The following is a 19,423-nucleotide window of genomic DNA, read 5'->3' on the forward strand; positions in this document are numbered from 1 at the left end:
ATTTTCTGTCACTGTCAGTGATAGCAGTCATCAGGATAAATAAAGAGGGTGAATCTCCCTAATGAGGACAAAGACAGCAACAAAAACTTGACAGGTGTCCTGATCTCTCTCCAAACATATGTGATGCAGGAACCAGCGCGATTCCAGTGCAGGTTCCCGCATTGCATGTTGCGGTTGTCAATGTAAATTATTGACACCCCCAGATCGGTTCACAGATCGGAATGCAAACTGTCAAATGGTGCAGAAATCAGATCGCATAGGTGTTCCAGTGTGGACCAAAAAAGAGGGTCCTGTACTATTATGGTGCAAAGGCGATGCGATTTCAGCCATACAGTTTGTATGGCTGAATTTGCATCGCACAGACATCGCATGTGATCTGCACAGCAATGCGGTGCGAATCACTTGCGATGCCTGTTATTGCACAAGTGTGAACCCAGCCTAAAACAAACAAAAATACATTTTGCCTTCAGTTATGACATAATCCTGAAGTTAAAGTGGTAGTAAAGTTAACGTTGTGAAAAGTTGCTGACAGACAGGGTCTGTATGACACAAGAGACCCTATCGGTCTCAGCTGTCATAAATTCTTCTTCCTGACTGTCAGCTGTGATGTACAATGAGCCGCGCATGCGCAGCAAAGCAAACATTTACGGCCCCCAATGGCATGCATACTAGTACATTATGGCATAACTCACCTGGGGGACCCCAAAAAGAAGAAACAACAGCGGACTTTACTACCACTTTAATAATGAACTGGACTCCCATATATACTCAGAGCTGCCAATTCTTGCCTCCTAGGCTTACTGTTTTGGGATACCCATTTCCTACCCAATTTGCCTGCCTGGTTGCATACAAATTGAAAGTGTTTTGGTTTGACCTCATATTATATGGTTTTAGTAAATTTAAGGGAAAATTGTACAAGAACATTGTATAATGTATGGCCAGCCTTAGAAATGAGTGGTAAATGCATATTTTTTACTAAAAGAAAAAACAAGACTGGAGCATCTTTCAAGGACCCCGTCCCCTATCTAAAGAGCCAGATAACACAGGAAGTGGTTTATAGACCAAATAATAATAAAACAGTAAATAGTGCAATCCTCCAATAACATATGCATAAACTAATACTGTATAGGTATATACACGTGTGTAATATGGGGAGTATTACACACTTGCTTTAGTGAGAGCCTTAACCACTTTCCATTCCGGCCCATGTAAAAAAAACAGCCAGACAGGAGCCCTCTGGCATCGGCCACTTGTACACAGCTCACAGAGTGTGTCCTGTGATAGCTGTATTCTCCGGGTTCACCAGATCACTGAGCCAGGTACAGGACTATTGAAACTAGCCCTGTAGCATGTAATCTCAGTGTCCAATCACAACGCTGCCACACAGTTTCGCAACCAAAACACCAGTTTATCCACCAAAATAAGTGTTCTCTACCAAAATACCAGTGAAGCCAGCTACAGTATTCCTGTGTCCTGAATGCTAGCTACACCAGTGTGATGTGCCACTAAAGTGCTGCCAGCCACAGTGTCCTTGACTGCCAGCAACGGAGTACCTGATTGCTAGTGACACCAAACCAGTCATCTAAAAGCATATGAATCAGATAAAAAAATTAAGCTACACTACGAACATGAAAATAGATATAGGACAAGCCCCAAATGTCAGACATGTGAAATATGAAGTGATTAAATAGAAGTCTTGATCTGGCAAATAATCTGTGAAATTCATCAATTCTTCAGTGTATACAAACGTGTGCAAAACACCCTGGACAGCAATAACCACCACCACTGACAATGAATATGTCTCCTCACCATGTAACACAGACCTCATTAATGAAAAGGGGGTCAATAAGCACATTTTAGTGCAGCCGGCTGGTCAGCATGCAGATATAATTTCCAGCTCTCCAGTCCTCGTGTACTTGTACTGTGGCAGGGTGGCCCTTTAGCAAGAAATCACATACCTGTACATAATTTTAATTTCCAGGTCTAGGGGCACGCATGAGCACTGCCTGCTGTGATTGGACCTGATGTTAGCCGGGACCCAGTGATCTTTTCAGAGACAGGCAGAAATGTAAACAAGGCAGATCGCCGTTCTGTGAGAAGAGAAGATGGAGATCTTGTGCTTCTGCTAAGCAGGAACATGGATCTCTGCCTTCCCTCAGTCAAAGCACCCCCCAAAACAGTTAGCAAGCACTCCCAGGGAACACATTTAATAATTTTATAGCCCCATGATGTTAACCTCTTCCATGCCAGTGTTATTAGTACCATGGCAGTGTATATTTTTTAGCACTGATCACTGAATTAGTGTCACTGGTCCCCAAAAAAGTGTCAAAAGTGTTGCTGTGTGTCCGATTTGTCAACTGCAATGTCGCATATCAAGATGCCACTCAACTCAGCAGTCCCGCTATAAGTCGCTGATCACTGACATTACTAGTAAACAAAATGAATAAATAACAATTTTATAAAAATATCCCGTCGTTTATAGACACTATAACTTTTGCGCAAATCAATCAATATACGCTTATTGGGATTTATTTATTTTTTTAACAAAAATGTAGCAGAATACATATTGGCCTAAATTGATGAAGACATTTTACATTTACATTTTTTTATTGGATATGTTTTTTAACAGAAAGTAATAAATATTGTTTTTTTTTCTCAAAGTTGTTTTGTTTATAGTGCAAAAAATAAAAACCGCAGAAGTGTTTAAATACCACCAAAAGAACGCCTTATTTGTGGTAAAAAAAAGACATCAATTTTATTTGGATACAGCATCACACAACCGTGCAATTGTTAGTAACACAGTGTCGTATCGCAAAAAATGGCCTGGTCATGAAGTGGTTAAAAAATGAAAGCTAAAATAACATTCACAGGATAAAAAATCACATCCCATATGTAGTAATAAGCGCAGTAATAAGCACAGTAGTAGTAATAGTAGTAATAAGCATAGTCTCTCACAATGGCACATTAGACATCGGCAAGAGATTATACTGTGCCTATTACTACATATGAGCATAGGTGTGCGCAGTCTATTGCATTAGGGTGTGCACCCCAAAGCTCAAACACACATGCGTGTATATACTGACAGTGTCAGTAGAGCAATGGACAGTGTCAGTAGGGCAGAGATTGGTGTCAGCAAGGCAGTGGCTGGTGTCAGTATTTTTCAATTTTATTACATTTTTTACAGTGTTATCTCTTTTATTGTTGTTCTTTTATGATTATTTTTTTTACAATTTTTTTTAGGAGCCACATTAAGGGGCTTTGGTGAATTATCAGGGGTCAAAACAAGGGGAATTTGCTATACACAGGGTGATTAGGGTGTGCCCAGGCACACCTGTCACACCCTGTGCGCACGCCTATGCATATGAGATGTGGCTTTTTATCCTGTGAATGATATTTTATTTTTTATTTTTTAAATAAACCAACCAGTTTATACTATGAAACCCCTTTTTTGTGATTTACATGTTCATTACATGCTGGGGACTGGAGAGCTGTAAACGATATCTGGATGCTGACCAGGTGGCTGCACTAAAAAGTGCTTGTTGACCTCCTTTTCATTAATGAGGTCTGTGTTACATTGTGAGGAGACATATTCATTGTCAGTGGTGGTGGTCACTGTTGTCCGGGGTGTTTTGCACATGTTTGTATATACTGAAGAATCGCTGAAGCTCAATGATTTTTTGTCAGCTCAAGATCTGCTTAAAGATTTATAATGGACTGTAGAAGGAACTTTCACATAGTCATTTCATATTTCATATGTGTGGCATTTGGGACTTTTATTTAGGACTTATTTTTATTTGCATTATTGTATTCTTTTGCTGTTTCATATTTACATTTATATTTGTAGTGTGGAGCTATTTGTCAGACCAAGATTGCTTATATATTCAAACTGGACTGTATATGGGACTTCTATTTAATCACTTCATATTTCATATGTGTGACATTTGGGACTTTATTTAGGACATATTTTTATTTGCATTATTGTGTTTTGTTGTCCTTTTATCTACACTCACCAGACACTTTATTAGGTACACCTTACTAGTACCGGTTTGGATCCCGTTTTGCCTTTAGATTCAACAAGGTGTTGGAAACATTCCTCAGAGATTATAGCATCACGCAGTTGCTGCAGCTTTGTCAGCTGCACATTCATGATGCAAATCTCCCATTCCGCGTGTAGCACTACCCCCGAAGGAGTTGCTGGTTCCATTTTGGGCCTGCCGTTACCTTACTGTTCACCACACTCAATCTAGGGGTCTCTCCTAAAGAGAGAATGTCCGCACCAACACTTTGGTTTCTTTTTCTTCAGGAGTTTTATTAAACAGGTTCTCAACAGAGGGGTAGAGGGATAGGGAAGATTCAGGTACCTTGCTTTGTGGATCACGGGTACAGTCTTAGATCCAGAGGAAAAAACGGTTCCACTCTGGATTTAGCAACGGCTAGGCTCACTCTCACTGACCTAGCAGCCGGTGCGAAGATCATTCAAAGTCTCTGCCACAGACTTGATGAGTGTCATTGGGTCGTTACACAGCCCTCTGCCACAGGATTGGGTAACCACGCATACACTTAGCGAAATTTCAAAGAAAGTACATCCGGGCGCGTCCTTCAATTGAGTCCCCAATTGCTCAGCTTCTTCCCACATGCAAGAAAGCACAGGACCACCCCTGGACCAGTACGCCCCAGAAACTTCTGTGTCCACTCTCAGTTGCGGAGCCTTGGGCCAGCAGGCCCCAAGACCGGAAAAACACTGCCAGCGCATCCCTGAGGCAGGAGGGCCTTCAGGTCAGGATCGAAAGACCCCACCAGAAGGGTGTCTGCCCCTTAAATACCCTGTCCCAGAATGCACAGCAGGTTGACCACGCCCACTGGGCTGCTTCTGGGAAGAAGGCACCCAATGTGCCCAGCCTATTGCATTCCCAACCTTGACTCCCGGTAACAGCGACACCTGCAGGCAAGGGGAACATGTGCAACACAGCTGGACTAGAACAGAAACCCACAATTTGGTATAATCCTCTGAGCTAAACTACAGCTCAGGTAACTAAATTTACAACATAGCGCCTACTCAACAGGAGCAGGGCGCTACACACCACATCCCAAAGGTGCTCAATTGGATTGAGATCTGGTGACTGTGGAGACCATTGGAGTACAGAGACATCATTGTCATGTTCAAGAAACCAGTGGTGAGATGATTTGAGCTTTGTGACATGGTGCATTACCCTGCTGGAAGTAGCCATCGGAAGATGGGTACACTGTAGTCATAAAGGGATGGACATGGTCAGCAACAATACTCAGGTAGGCTGTTGGAGTTTAAATTATACTCAATTTGCTACTCAGGGGCCCAAAGTGTGCCAAATATCCCCCACACCATTACACCACCACCCCAGCCTGAACCGTTCATACAAGGCAGGATGGATTCATGCTTTCATGTTGTTTATGCCAAACTCTGACACTATGTCGCAGCTGAAATCAAGACTTAACAAACCAGGCAATGTTTTTCTAATCCTCTATTATCCAATTTTTGGTGAGCCTGCACGAATTGTAGACTTAGTTTTCTGTTCTTAGCTAACAGAAGCGGCACTTGCTGTGGTCTTCTGCTGATGTAGCCCATCTTCTTCAATGTTCAATGTGTTGTACATTCAGAGATGGTATTCTGCACTTAACGAGTGGTTAATTGAGTTACTGTTGCCTTCCTACCATCTTAAACCAGTCTGCCCATTCTACTCTGACTTCTGACATCAACAAGGCATTTTCCTCCACACAACTGGATATTTTCTCTTTTTCAAAGCATTCTCTGTAAACCCTAGAGATGGTTGTGTGTAAAAATCCCAGCAGATCAGCATTTTTTTTTTTTTTTTCATTTATATATAACAAAACAGTGATGAATAAATACCACCAAAAGAAAGCTCTATCTGTCTAAAAAATGTTTTATATACAATTAACTTTAGTACAATGTTGCATGACTGAGTAATTTTTATTCAAAGTGTGAAGGAATTGAAAACTGAAAAATGGCCTCAACTGGAAGGGAATGAAACAGCGGGTTCTTCAAGTGCTTAAACTAAAATTTAAGGAGCTGCTTGGTAAATTTAAAACACAGCCTGCTAGACAGAGTAATAACTATGCCAAAGTATATTTCAGTGTGTTACTGCTAGTTTAACGCAGTTTATTTCAGTGCGTTACTGCACATTTAATGTAGTATGTTTCAGTGCGTCAGTGCACGTTTAATGCATCATATTTCAATGCGTAACTGCATGTTTAACGCAGTATATTTCTGTGCATTATTGCATGTTTAACACAGTGTATTTCACTGCATTAGTGCACGTTTAACACAGTATATTTCAGTGTGTTAGTGCACGTTTAACACAGTATATTTCAGTGCGCTGGTGCACGTTTACCGTAGTGTATTGCTGTGCATTAGTGCACATTTAACACAGTATATTTCAGGGTGCAAGTGCAAGTTTAACAGTATATTTCAGTGTGTTAGTTTACCAATGTATATTGCAATGCGTCAGAGCAATTTTTACTGCAGTCTATTGTAGTTTGTCTGTGTAGTGAGTACTTAAGTTAACCGGTTAACGCCCGCCGCATGTACATATACGTCCACAGAATGGCACGTACAGGCATATGGGCGTACATGTACGTCCCTGCCTTTCCGCGGGTCGGGGGTCCGATCGGGACCCCCCCCCGGTACATGCGGCGGTCGGTAACCCGGGAGGAGCGATCCGGGACGAGGGCGCGGCTATTCGTTTCTAGCCGCCCCCTCGCGATCGCTCCCCGGAGCTGAAGAACGGGGAGAGCCGTATGTAAACACGGCTTCCCCGTGCTTCACTGCATCGATCGAGTGATCCCTTTTATAGGGAGACTCGATCGATGACGTCAGACCTACAGCCACACCCCCCCTACAGTTGTAAACACACACTAGGTGAACCCTAACTCCTACAGCGCCCCCTGTGGTTAACTCCCAAACTGCAACTGTCATTTTCACAATAAACAATGCAATTTAAATGCATTTTTTGCTGTGAAAATGACAATGGTCCCAAAATGTGTCAAAATTGTCCGAAGTGTCCGCCATAATGTCGCAGTCACGAAAAAAAGCGCTGATCGCCGCCATTAGTAGTAAAAAAAAAAATTAATAAAAATGCAATTAAACTATCCCCTATTTTGTAAACGCTATAAATTTTGCGCAAACCAACCGATAAACGATTATTGTGATTTTCTTTTCCAAAAATAGGTAGAAGAATACGTATCGGCCTAAACTGAGGAAAACAAAAAAAAAATATATATGTTTTTGGGGGATATTTATTATAGCAAAAAGTAAAAAATATTGAATTTTTTTCAAAATTGTCGCTATATATTTTTGTTTATAGCGCAAAAAATAAAAACCGCAGAGGTGATCAAATACCACCAAAAGAAAGCTCTATTTGTGGGAAAAAAAGGACGCCAATTTTGTTTGGGAGCCACGTCGCACGACCGCGCAATTGTCTGTTAAAGCGACGCAGTGCCGAATCGCAAAACTTGGCCTGGGCATTTAGCTGCAAAATGGTCCGGGGCTTAAGTGGTTAAAGTGCATCAAACACCACTTTCCATTGATTAAAGTGCATCCACATACATATTTCCACATCTTTATTAAATTGTGTTAATAAGCCCCCCCCATCAGGTCTGGGAGGCCAACAAGGAGAGGCAGATATTCCCACAGCTCAACTGTTTGGGCTTTTTTTAACACATGTGCAGCCGACTGTTGCAATTTGCAAACTTTGCCTCAAGCACATCAAGCGTGGCAAAAACACCAGCAATTTGGGCTTTACAAGGCATTTAACCTCCCACTACTTGGCTTGTTGGCAAGATAACTTTAAAGCCACACAAAAGGGATTCAATTTTGCTCCTCCTCACTCCTAACCTTTTTGGTCTTCCCCCGCTATACCTCATGACCTCTCAGCAGCCTCCACTGATAGGGATGATGGTATAGCGCAGGGTGTCCAAGGTTCTTGCAGCACATTTGCCAGTAGCACACCACCAGCTCTAGACTATAGCAGGCAAATTTCTCTACCCATCTGCTGGAGCAAAAACATTTATAAATACAGTCACTGCCACCCACATGCCCAGCATCTAAATTCAAGCTTGTCAAAGCTAGTGGCTTTACAACTCCTGCCTTTCTGTCTGGTGGACTCTGCCCCCTTCTGTAAATTTGCAGAATCTGCTGTACCACAATGGCAGGTTTCCAGTCACTATTTCTTTTCAGGTAAGGCTATTCCAGCTCTCTACCATCACATGGAAGGCAATGTTGTGGCATCGTTGGGCAAGGCAGTCAGCCCTTAGGCAGGGAACGTTAATATGTGCTCAGGCTGGCTCAGCTTTTTTCACCCATGCCAATGGCTGCTGATAAAGGATGCATGCACTGTACTGTCACCATTTGAGGAGACCACAAGGATGGTGAGCCATGACAATGCAAGCATCAGTGACACAATCTCTGTTGTGTTCCTGCTGGAGCAGATTTTGTGTAGCATGGTATGGACAGGGCACTTGGGGCAGATAAGCGGGAGGAAGAGGAGGACTGTCTTTCCTCTGAAGGCCTGCTTTATTCAGACACAATCCTTGCCACACTACAAAATACACAAGAGGGGAGGGAGGAGGAAGAGGAGGATTTTGGCAGTTTTGTAGGTATTGAAGCAGAGCAAGACATACATCAACCCTTAACAGATGGTTTTCGATCCCTATAACCCTTGGGAGTAGTACATGGCTGGGAGGAGGCAGTTCCAGATACTGTATTTCTCAGTGCCCCCGAGGAGTCTTCTCATGCCTCCGCAAACTTGCGGTGCATGGGCTCCCTCTTTCTTCAAAGCTTGCGAAAGGACCCAAACCTATGTGGCATCAAGGAGAAAGATAACTATTGGTTGTCAACCTTCCTTGACCACCGTTACAAGGGAAAGTCTCAGAACTCATACCAACCCCACAGAAGGAGCAGACAATGAAATCTCTTGAGGGCACCTTAAAAAGGAGTTTATGTAATGCCTTTCCCGCTATGGTAGGTTACAGTCTGTTTGGAAAACATAGTTTGGAAGTTTCTGTTGGTCAAGAGAGGAGTGGTGGAAAAGGGGGCAGTGATGCATTTCAAAATTATTTTAGTCCTCGGCGCCCAGGGCTGTCAGCTTTCACATCTCATCAGAAGCGACTTCATCATATGGTGGAGATTATCTAGGGGCAAAAACAGACATGGATAGCTTTCCAGTTGATGATCCAGTGGGTTACTGGGTTGTGAGAATAGACCACTGTCCAGAACTTGCCCAGTATGCAATTGAGCTGCTCGGCTGCCCTGCATCCAAAGTGCTTTCCGAGCAGGCATTCAGTACTGCCAGAGGTTTTGTGACAGATAAGAGAGCACATCTGTCCACAGACTCCGTGGACCTGCTGACATTTATCAAAATGAATCAGTCCTGGATTAGCAGTAGATATCAAGCCCCTGATGCTGATGTAGCTGAAAAAGTGCTTTCTGGATCTGCAATCTCTGAAAGACTGTCTAGGCTGCCTAGCTTTGTGGGTGTTGATTTCATCTGGAAGAAATGTTTTGGTGTATGTTTCATGGGCACAATTAACACCCAAGGACCAACGTTTCTGCACCTGTTTGACATGTTCATATCATTTCAGTTTTTGACAGCAAGGTCAATTCTTTCTTTCATCAAGAGCACCACCAACATACAAACACCAATGTTTCCGCACCTGTTCGACAGGTGCATATCATTTAAATTTTTTACGTCAAGGCCAATTCTTACTTTTATCAAAAGTACCTCTATAGGGTTATGGTGTGAAAACGCACAACCAACACTCAAAACCAAATATTTCTGCATCTGTTACTTCTATCCAAAGTCTGTAAAAGAGACACCAGAATTTATCCCAAAAATCTTGAATCTTGTTCCGAGTGCACAAAATTGTGGCTCCCCAAGCTGTTGTTTATAAAATAAAGAAAGCTTGAATAGAAAATGTAATTTTCTTGGTTTTATAAATGTGATTACTGCTGCAACAGGTTCTATACATGGTACAGATGTGCCACATTACAGGCAGACTAAGGCCGCGTACACACGGTTCATCCAAACTGATGAGAATGGTCCGACGGACCGTTTTCATCGGTTCACCGCTGAAGTGGCCTGATGGTCTGATGTGCGTACACATCATCAGTTCAAAAAACGATTGGGTCATAACGCGGTGACGTAAAACACACAACGTGCTGAAAAAAACGAAATTCAATGCTTCCAAGCATGCGTCGACTTGATTCTGAGCATGCGCAGGTTTTGAACCGATGCTTTTGTGTACTAACCGTCGGTTTGGACCTATCGGGCAGCGGTCCATCGGTTCGATTTTAAAGCAAGTTCTAAAATTTTTGACCGAAGGACAACGGACCGATGGGCCGTACACACGGTCGGTTTGGAGCGATGAAACTGGACTTCAGGCTGTTTTCATCGGTTTGGGCCGACCGTGTACGCGGCCTAAGGGGACCCCTTAGCACTATATTTAAAGGAATTTTTCATTTTGATTGTTATTCCTCATTTTTATGGTTTCACTTTAGGCATCAGTAAATCACTGCTAATTTAAAAATTATGTTTTTTTACAAACTTTTTTTCCTTGATACATACCCCCCATGGCAGTACCTGGACCTTCAATGGGCACATTTTCCAGTTCGGGTCCTATAGACTTCAATGGGGTTCCCGAACGTTTGCTATGTTTAAAAGTTCTGCCACGAACAGGGAGTGGTTCGGCCCATTTCTACCCGCATCTTTGTCCTGTCATCTTAAAGCCCTTTGCCAACTCTAACCCACACTGTCCCAGCAGCAGAAATAGCAGGTAGGAGACAGGTAAGTAAACCCTGTAAAGTCCTGATTTGTCAGTGCAACTGTACTAAAAATCTGGCAGCACATAGCTTTTAAATTTTTATCTTCAAAATTATTCATTATTTATGAAAGGGTTTCAAGGTAAACAAAGCCATTAATATGAATGTACAAAGCTGAAGTAAGGACAATGGTGATTCACCACTGTACTCACTTCAGAGATAAAAACTAGTAATAGATTTGCTAACAAACAAATTAATTCATAAATGTAAAAAAATTATATAAACAGAAACATAATAATAATAATAATAATAATATATATATATATATATATATATATATATATTATTATTTTTTACTTTTAGGGTACATTCACACCAACAGATGTATTAGAACATAGTGGCTGGATTGTGGTGCGATGACAGTGTTCACGATACACTGTTTGCAGCACATGGCACTATTCAAATTGGTGTTTCAAATAAATTTTGTTAAAATGTCACAAAGTGACATTTCATCAAGTTCTATTGGACAAAGCATGGTTGGAGGCAGTGAATTTCGTTGCACTGTGGTACTCAGTATTTTCCACCCCTTTACATCTAACATATTAGCTACTAAAAACTTCATACCTAGCGGAACTGACATAAACAACCCATTGTTTCTCCCTAATCTGTGCAACTACATACTCTACTGTGAGAGGCATGCATGTTCAGCCTTTTGTTTTTGGCTCTGATGCAATGAGACCAGAAGAGGCAGAGAAAACTGCAGGAAGGTCCCACAATGTCCCCACCACTGCTATATGTGACAGTTCCAGCTCAAAAATGCTGGTTATCAGGGAGCCGTCACCTGCCATCATTCTGACAACCAGTGACGTATCCCTGTGCTGTGGGGAAGTTGCTGTAAAGTAGAGTAGTGCTGTGGGGGATCTGAAGGGGGAGCAGTGCTATGGGATAGGTGATGTGAAGAGAGAAGAATGCACTATTGTGTTGGGGTCTGTTATGCAAGAGTGGGCAGTTCTGTACTGTAGGAGGGTGATGTGAAGTGGGGCAGTGCTCTGGGGTGCTGATGTGAACAGGGCAGAGCACACTACTGTGGAGGGGGGGTGGGGAGTTCTGTGGGAAGGTGATGTAAAGGGGAGCAGGTGATATACAAAAGGCAGTGCAGTAGGGGATGATGTAAAGGCAGACTGTGCTGTGGGGGGAAGGTGATGTGAAGGGGGGCAATGCTGTGGGGGGATGATGTGAAGAGGGTAGAGCAGCACTGTGGGCGGGTGAAGAGAAGCAAGCAGAGCACACTATTATGGGGGTCTGTGATGTGAGAAGGGGGCAGTGCTGTAGGGGGTGACATAAAGGGGGACAATGCTGTAGGGGATGATGTAAAGGGTGGACAGTGCTGTGGGGGGATGTGAAGGGGCAGTGTTGTGGAGGAGTGATGTGAAGAGGGCACAGGACAGTACTATGATGAATGATGATTTGAAAGGGTGTTGATGGCACAGCCGTAAATAAAGGGGGCGTATGATGTGAGGGGGGCTCAGTACACTACTGTGAAGGTGTAGAGAGTGATGTGAAGGGGGCCTTAGAACACTACTCTAAAGGGTAAACTGTGATGTGAAGTGGGGGATTGTAATGTGCTGGGGACTGAGGACACTGATGTAAGAGCAGGATTGCGAAGTAGGCGGATAAGGCTGTGATGTGAAGAATTTGGGTCATTGCTCAAAAATGTGATTCAGACCACTGGTGGAACATTTTACTGATCGGACCTCCATCAATTTTAATTCAATACCCCTGATATAGAGAATTAATGTCTACCGTGGCTAATATACAATTCTCCATACATCCCAAACCTCTTACAATCTGAAACAGATGTTTTGTATCTTGTACTGTAGGTAGGCTTCTATCTTTTGTGCCAGAGGTTATATGAAATAAGCTATATGGTGGCCTGATCGTGGAAAAATAGAACCTATTCCATTCATACACTGGTGTGACCACCTGGAAACAGGGGTCCAACTATAGATGTGAGCGCACACCTTATAGGGGCACTGAAGGGGAAGTTTTCACTAAGTTAGATAGCGGTGTTGTGGATGTACAATATCTTACATGGGAAAGTTGGATGAATAAAAAACATTTTGACTATCACCTATTAGCATCTTTTTTTGCACTTATATGATTTCATTTACTGTATATATGTGGATTGTTATAATGTTCATATACTGTATGGTTCACACTAAAGCAAGTGGGAGTTTTATATAATTATATAAACTCATGTTTTATACTGCCTACTTTACAATTAAAGTGTATGTAAAGCCAGTTTTGATTTTTGTGTTGAATAGGGAATGTTTAAAATCCATATAAGTTTTTTTTTTGTCAGATGTCTGCATTCTATTGAGGAGATTTTTCTTAAATACCTGTCTCAGAGATGAAATAGGAAGTAAAAGGAAATCTCTCCAAGCTAAGGGTAATTCCCATCTAAAGCCCCATACACACGGTCACACTTTTTGCCAACCAACTTCAAAATCTGCAAGTTTTCTAATTTGTCTGACTGTGTGTACGCTCCATCGGACCAACTTTTTCGGGTTTCATCCAACAAAAAGTTGGGTCTGCAAACGGACCAACTTTTCGGCAACAAAAGTCCGATGGTGCTGTGTGTGACTGTGTGTACAGCAATCCAACCAACTTTTGGACAAAGTGCAAATACAAATGCTGAAAACCAATGTTAAAAGCAACAAACAATAGCAGAAGTTAACCAAAGGGTGGCGGTAAAGAGCAGAAAAGAGCAAAAAAAAACACGTGATGTTAGGAAACTTTTAGAAAAGTTTGCAGAAAAGTCTGACTGTGTGTATGCTATGGGTGTGGCAGGACAAATCAATTAGGACAAAAATCCAAGGGAAATTTTGTTGGATGTCCTACTGTGTGTATGAGCCTTAAGACAGCTATCAACAGAACAAGTGTCTCCCTTTTTAGGATATTTCCTCATCTCTTCTCTGGTGACAGCTTGAAAAGTTTGGATTTCCCATTACTTTCTGTCCTGCTGATAATGGTTATCAGAACAAATATCAAGTAACTCTACCAGTTGGGTATATAGACAGTAACAAAAACTTGACAAGTGTTGACAAGAAAAAAAATACGTTTTGGCTATACATATACTGGAGAATTGAGTGCTTGTGGATGTGTTAAGCCTAACTAAACTGAATCAAATACATTGTAGTACTGCAAACCAATGTTCACCTAAATATTTGATCAGATTAGACAGAAGTCATATTTTTTAATCAACCCATAATCTGGTTTGAATTTTTTATAAAAGGGACACATCAATAAAATGGATTACAAGAGACTACATCAATATGTGTAAGAATATAAAACCATCATAGAAAAAAAAACTAATAATGAAACAGTTGAGACAGAAATTAAAAGTATGTTGGACTTTATTCAAGGGTACACCAGATTTATATTTGATGGACAATATACACAAGTAAGTACTCCTCAAAAACCATTGCAACTAGGTTATGATTAACTGGGCCAGATAATTTCCCATCACATGTTGTTTCACTTTCTTTAATTACTGATGTAGTTGTTATGCAGGGTGGATTTATCTGTACTTGGAGGTGAGGACTGCAGAGACTAGAGCAAGGAATTTGTCAAAGGCAGCCTGAACCTCAGGAGTGAAATCACCAGGGAAGTGAGAAGCCAAGACCACCTGGATAGTGTGATTCAGCAGCTGCAAAGAGAAATAGAGGATATATTATTTGTGTGTACATAAACACACTTGACAGCACCCAAGTTTCAATACTATATAATGCTGCAAACACATTTAAACCCAATGCATTTTGTTCCCCTGAATCAAGGTATCACATTATTGTATAGGAATATTCATTAGTACTTACAGCAAAGTTTCCTGGATCCACTCTTAGGTTGTAGGCGTGCAGGTCACTGAGGGTGGACAGGTTGGCAGCAAGGTCATCCAGGTGATGGGCGGCACCTACAAGGGCATTTATGATCTTTCCACCATGTGTGTTGAGGTCAGCAGAGCCAGGGGTCTGGTCAAAGTGGGTGAAATAAGTTTTGGTTTGGGGGAAGCTAAGGAGAAGCCTAAAAGAAAATGAAGAAACAACAGATATTAATATTATTATATATATATATGTTTCTGACATGCTATAATGATTATGTGGTTAATATGATATGTTGCATACATAATAAATTCCCTGTTGAACTGTAAGCATTTAGTAAGCACATTTTTCCTTTAGTCACTGTTTGTATAGACATCGGCAAAGCAAATTTCTCAATCTTGTATTCCTTCCTTGGTGTTTGCAGTAGCAAATTCTTCTTATTCAATTGTACCTAATGGTAAGCCTATACTAAGGCTTACCTGTAGGCACAGTGAATATCTCCTAAACGTAAACTGTTTAGGAGATATTCACATTTATAATGGCTGGTGACATCACTCAAATGTGCCATTCAGAGTGCTGTTCCGCAATCGTGACTCCCATGCACAAGCGCAAGAGAAATGTCATTGTGGCCTGTCCATTTAAATGGCTGGAGCATGCAAACTCAAAAAGAAAGACTGTGTGAAGATGGAAGCTCTGTCAGTGGTGACAGGTAAGTCTGTCATAATGTGCTAGTATGCAGAGCATAACCTGGAGGAGGACTTTTTTTAAAGAGACTTTACTACTGATTTAAATCTAGCAGAGGAAGAATCTTGCTGTCCTTCAAAAAATGTACCTAAAACAAAATTATCTCCCTATTTTAACTATTTTCAAACAAATGCTAGGTAATTTGTGATACATAAAATATCAGTAGTAGCAATCACTAATTACTGACATCTATCTTTTAATTTTCACTTAACTTTGATTCCCCCTGAAAGCTATTTTTATTTTTTAGAGAGAGAACAGGTTATACATTTCATTAATAGCATCTTAGCTTTTTAAAAAGGGTATACACATGGATCATATAATTGGAATGACGTAACCCATGTAATGATTATATGTTTGTCAGTTTAACATATTCCATTAACCTAAGAATTCCTGTGCCAGTTGAAATTGCACACTGTATTTGTCTATATAAAATATAACCAAGAATAAAAGAACCTTACCTGGTCAAAGCCTCAGAGCCCAGAGCACTGCCCTGAGATCCAATCTTTCCCACTATGGAAAGCACAGCAGACTTCTCACTTGCAGATAGACTCATTATGATGATCGGGAATTGGTACAGCAAGAGTTAGATCAGCTTGGTAACTCAAGAAAGGTCCACCGTCAACTGAAAATCTTACCAGTTTTTAAAGCATTAGGATACCATTCACAATGGTCAAGATGCATTTCTATTGGCTGAAAACTGCATACCACCCATTAGTAATGATTTATCTTCTGAACCATACATGCTGTATGTGCTGATATAGGGTAAGCATCTTATCACTGTATACTGATTACAAAGCATATACACTCCTTTTGTGTTTACTGAGCTATTGTTGATCATTGCAGTTTAGTGCATTAAGATAGCATTACACATAATGAACTTGATAAGATAGCTGTGATTGTTTTACTTTATGTTTTATCTATTTAATACCCTTTTGGTGGTCCAGAATAGCAGTCCAGTATAGCTTTAACAGAAAAATATAGTCCAAATATGTCGAAACTCTCATAATTCCACTCGTAAATTATTATTTCGAACAATATTATCTTTTTTTGTAAGGAACGTTTGTTAAACAGTTAGACACTAAAGTATGACCAGTAGGACCTAAATATAATACGGTATTTTTCAAGTTGTTGCAAATTTGCACTCACAGGGCAGTGAAAATAGTAATATTCTATTGTAGACTGATGGTGGTAAAAACACACAGCTATCAATATAGATTCTCCTGATAAACTTTGTGAATGTCCATATTCTATGAACTGTTCACTACTAACTTTGTGTATCCAGGTTCTATGTGTTTGCACACTATGTACAGGTACAACCACTTGACTGTACAGTACATACATACATTCATGTTACAAAGGAGTGTAATTGTAAAATGTTTTTTCATTTGTATATTGTAAAATTCAAAAGTTTAATGTTTTGACTACCTAATGTAAAAATAAAATGTATTGAAAAGACAAATATTACGTTTTTTGAGTTATCAATAGCTGATAAAAATAACTGTCTTCCTGTACAGTATATTCCACATATTACTGTTTTACATTTCATAACCGTCCAGTCTACTGAAGTATGCAGTCAACTCTCCACTTTAGCTGCCAGTGGAGTTGAATGGCAAAGCCAATTGTAACGTACACTGTACAACAGCCCTCAAAATTTCCACTCGCCTACTAGCATTTGGCGAGTGGATTTAAGCTGGGGGCGAGTGATGACAGGGCTGCATGACCAATCTCCCTCCAATCTGTGCCTACACTTAGGCCCCGTACACACGACCAGTTTCCTCGGCAGAATTCAGCTTCCGACCGAGTTTCTGGCTGAATTCTGCCGAGAAACCCGGCCGTGTGTACACTTTCGGCCGAGGAAGCCGACGAGGACCTCGGCGAGGAAATAGAGAACATGTTCTCTATTTCCTCGTTGTTCTATGGGAGAACTCTGCCTGCCGAGGTCCTCGGCGGCTCCAGGACTGAACTGGCCGAGGAACTCGATGTGTTTGGCACGTCGAGTTCCTCGGCCGTGTGTACGGGGCCATAGAGTCTCGATGAGATTGGCGGCCAAAGAGGAAAGGTGCATGCTCGGGAAAAGTAGTCTGGTGAGCCTCGCACAGGCAGAGCAGTACACAGGTGCTCTCCTTACAATTCTCATTAAGCCATTGGACCTAACAGTATGACCTCTCTGAGCCTTTCCCCCTCCCCCGGGCCCCGACCAATGTAGCTGGAGAGCAGAAAGTAATGAGTGAGGTGGAGGATTTCAAAAAATTACCACTCCGGTACAGCGCTCACTGAAAGTTGCCCCAACATGAGAGCGGCAGCTTTCTAGTTTGTGCAGTTTTCTTCTCCTTGTGCTCTATGTAAGTGTCCAACAGTTTAGCCTGAGCACTGTGAACAGACTGGTCTCAATGTGTGCTGTGCGCTGTCAGTGTGCGCTGTGCTATGGTGTCAATGGCTGTGCAGTTGTGTGGATCTCAGCGCTGGATTGTACTACCTCCCACTGTGCTGCTGCTCTTCTCCTCTCTGCCAGCCTGAATAAAAGGGGAAGTGGGAACATGCAAGCGTGGAGCCGCACACACAGGCTCCTGATGATGAGATGCATGGGAGAGAGAGAGAGAGGATGGATGGGAGTTGCAGAGGAGACAGCAAGAGAATGGGGAAGAGACCCAGTTCTAGTGCCCTGTACCTCTGGTCTGCCCCCAGTACCCTGTCCCTCTGGTCTGCCCCCAGTGCCCTGTCCCTCTGGTCTGCCCCCAGTGCCCTGTCCCTCTGGTCTGCCCCAGTGCCCTGTGCCATTTTGTTAAAGTTGTTGTTGGTAATATTTAATTTTGTAACTTGATTCTGCATAAAACATTGTCATTCCATGAGATAATCTATGAGGGCGTGTTTACGGGTGCAATTAGGCGCAGGGCAGTGTATGAATTAGGTGGGGCAACAGGTGACGAGTAACTCTTGAAGCCTGGCTAGTAGCTCAGGACTTGAAATTTTGAGCCCTGCTGTACAAACATTGCTTACTTTCCTCACTAATACAATCATTGTCTACTTTGGTAAAATAAGATGCTTCTGGTTAACAGTAACTACATTTATGACTGATAATTTTTGTCCAAAATATCTGTAACCATAAACGATGCCTGTTAAATATACTGGGAGATATTAACTTAAGCTCAACCAGAAAAAATGTGTCTATCCTTTATAATTTTCTGGCAAAAAAAACTGTGACCCTACAATGTACTTCCATCGAACCTATACACTGTGGCTGGCCCGGTACCGTGATCTGCCATCCACTGTGTTTGGTGGACAAGTGGGTGACAGATCATGCTGCAATGCGGCCCCTAGGGCACGCACAAGATGCATGACTGACAGGAAGTCATATGACGTCCACCCTAAACTGTAGTGCTCTCACTCAGCCTTAATTTATCTATAGGCCAGGCAGTAAGAGCTTACATAATTGAACATAGGACACAAGAGAACACCCCACAAAATTTGAAAAAAAAAATGGTCAGACTTAGTTGTTACCACAAGTACTTATCTTTAAGAACACCTATTTGTGGGGCTTACAAAAGCTCTGCCCCCTGCAAACATTCACACAAGCCTGTACATGTTAAATATGGAATCCATTACACATCCTAAATATGTACCACAGCTGTTTAGGGTTGAGTTACTTGTAACTCTTGTTCTTCTTGCTTCTGTATTACTGCATAACTAAAATGTAATATGCTAGATTGTAAGTCAATATTAATGTATGTGAACTTCTTATGAATGATTGACTATGATGTATTGACAATGTGACTTTGCTTATGTATGGAGATTGGTGAATTGCTGAAATAAAGTTGTGTTGCTTGCACTTTACTATATTAATTTTCAATATTCTTTATTTAAAATAATATTAAAATAAATAAATAAAACGTAGTGGAACAAGTGTTTTGGCAGAAGCAAGACCAATGCTGGTCATACACATAGCAAAAAGGTTTGAACGTTTCACAACTCACACTATTTTGTTTAAAATTAT

At 41.5% G+C, this 19,423-nt stretch overlaps 2 protein-coding genes across 5 annotated transcripts in view; one reads left to right on the top strand and one right to left on the bottom strand.

The window, feature by feature from the left end:
• Window positions 1-19,423, top strand: part of RALYL (RALY RNA binding protein like) — a 1,196,807-nt gene that overhangs the window by 651,993 nt on the left and 525,391 nt on the right. The gene's annotated exons all lie outside the window — the stretch shown is intronic.
• LOC120941238 (hemoglobin subunit alpha-3-like) lies at window positions 14,209-16,055 on the bottom strand. Its single transcript, XM_040354547.1, has 3 exons — window positions 15,891-16,055; window positions 14,686-14,890; window positions 14,209-14,519 (listed from the first exon to the last, which is right to left on the bottom strand). Exons 1-3 carry the CDS (start codon window positions 15,983-15,985, stop codon window positions 14,391-14,393), a joined length of 429 nt encoding a protein of 142 aa, XP_040210481.1. The 5' UTR covers window positions 15,986-16,055; the 3' UTR covers window positions 14,209-14,390.

This window comes from Rana temporaria, chromosome 5 (genome assembly GCF_905171775.1).
Source record: "Rana temporaria chromosome 5, aRanTem1.1, whole genome shotgun sequence".
NCBI classification, from domain to species: domain Eukaryota; kingdom Metazoa; phylum Chordata; class Amphibia; order Anura; family Ranidae; genus Rana; species Rana temporaria.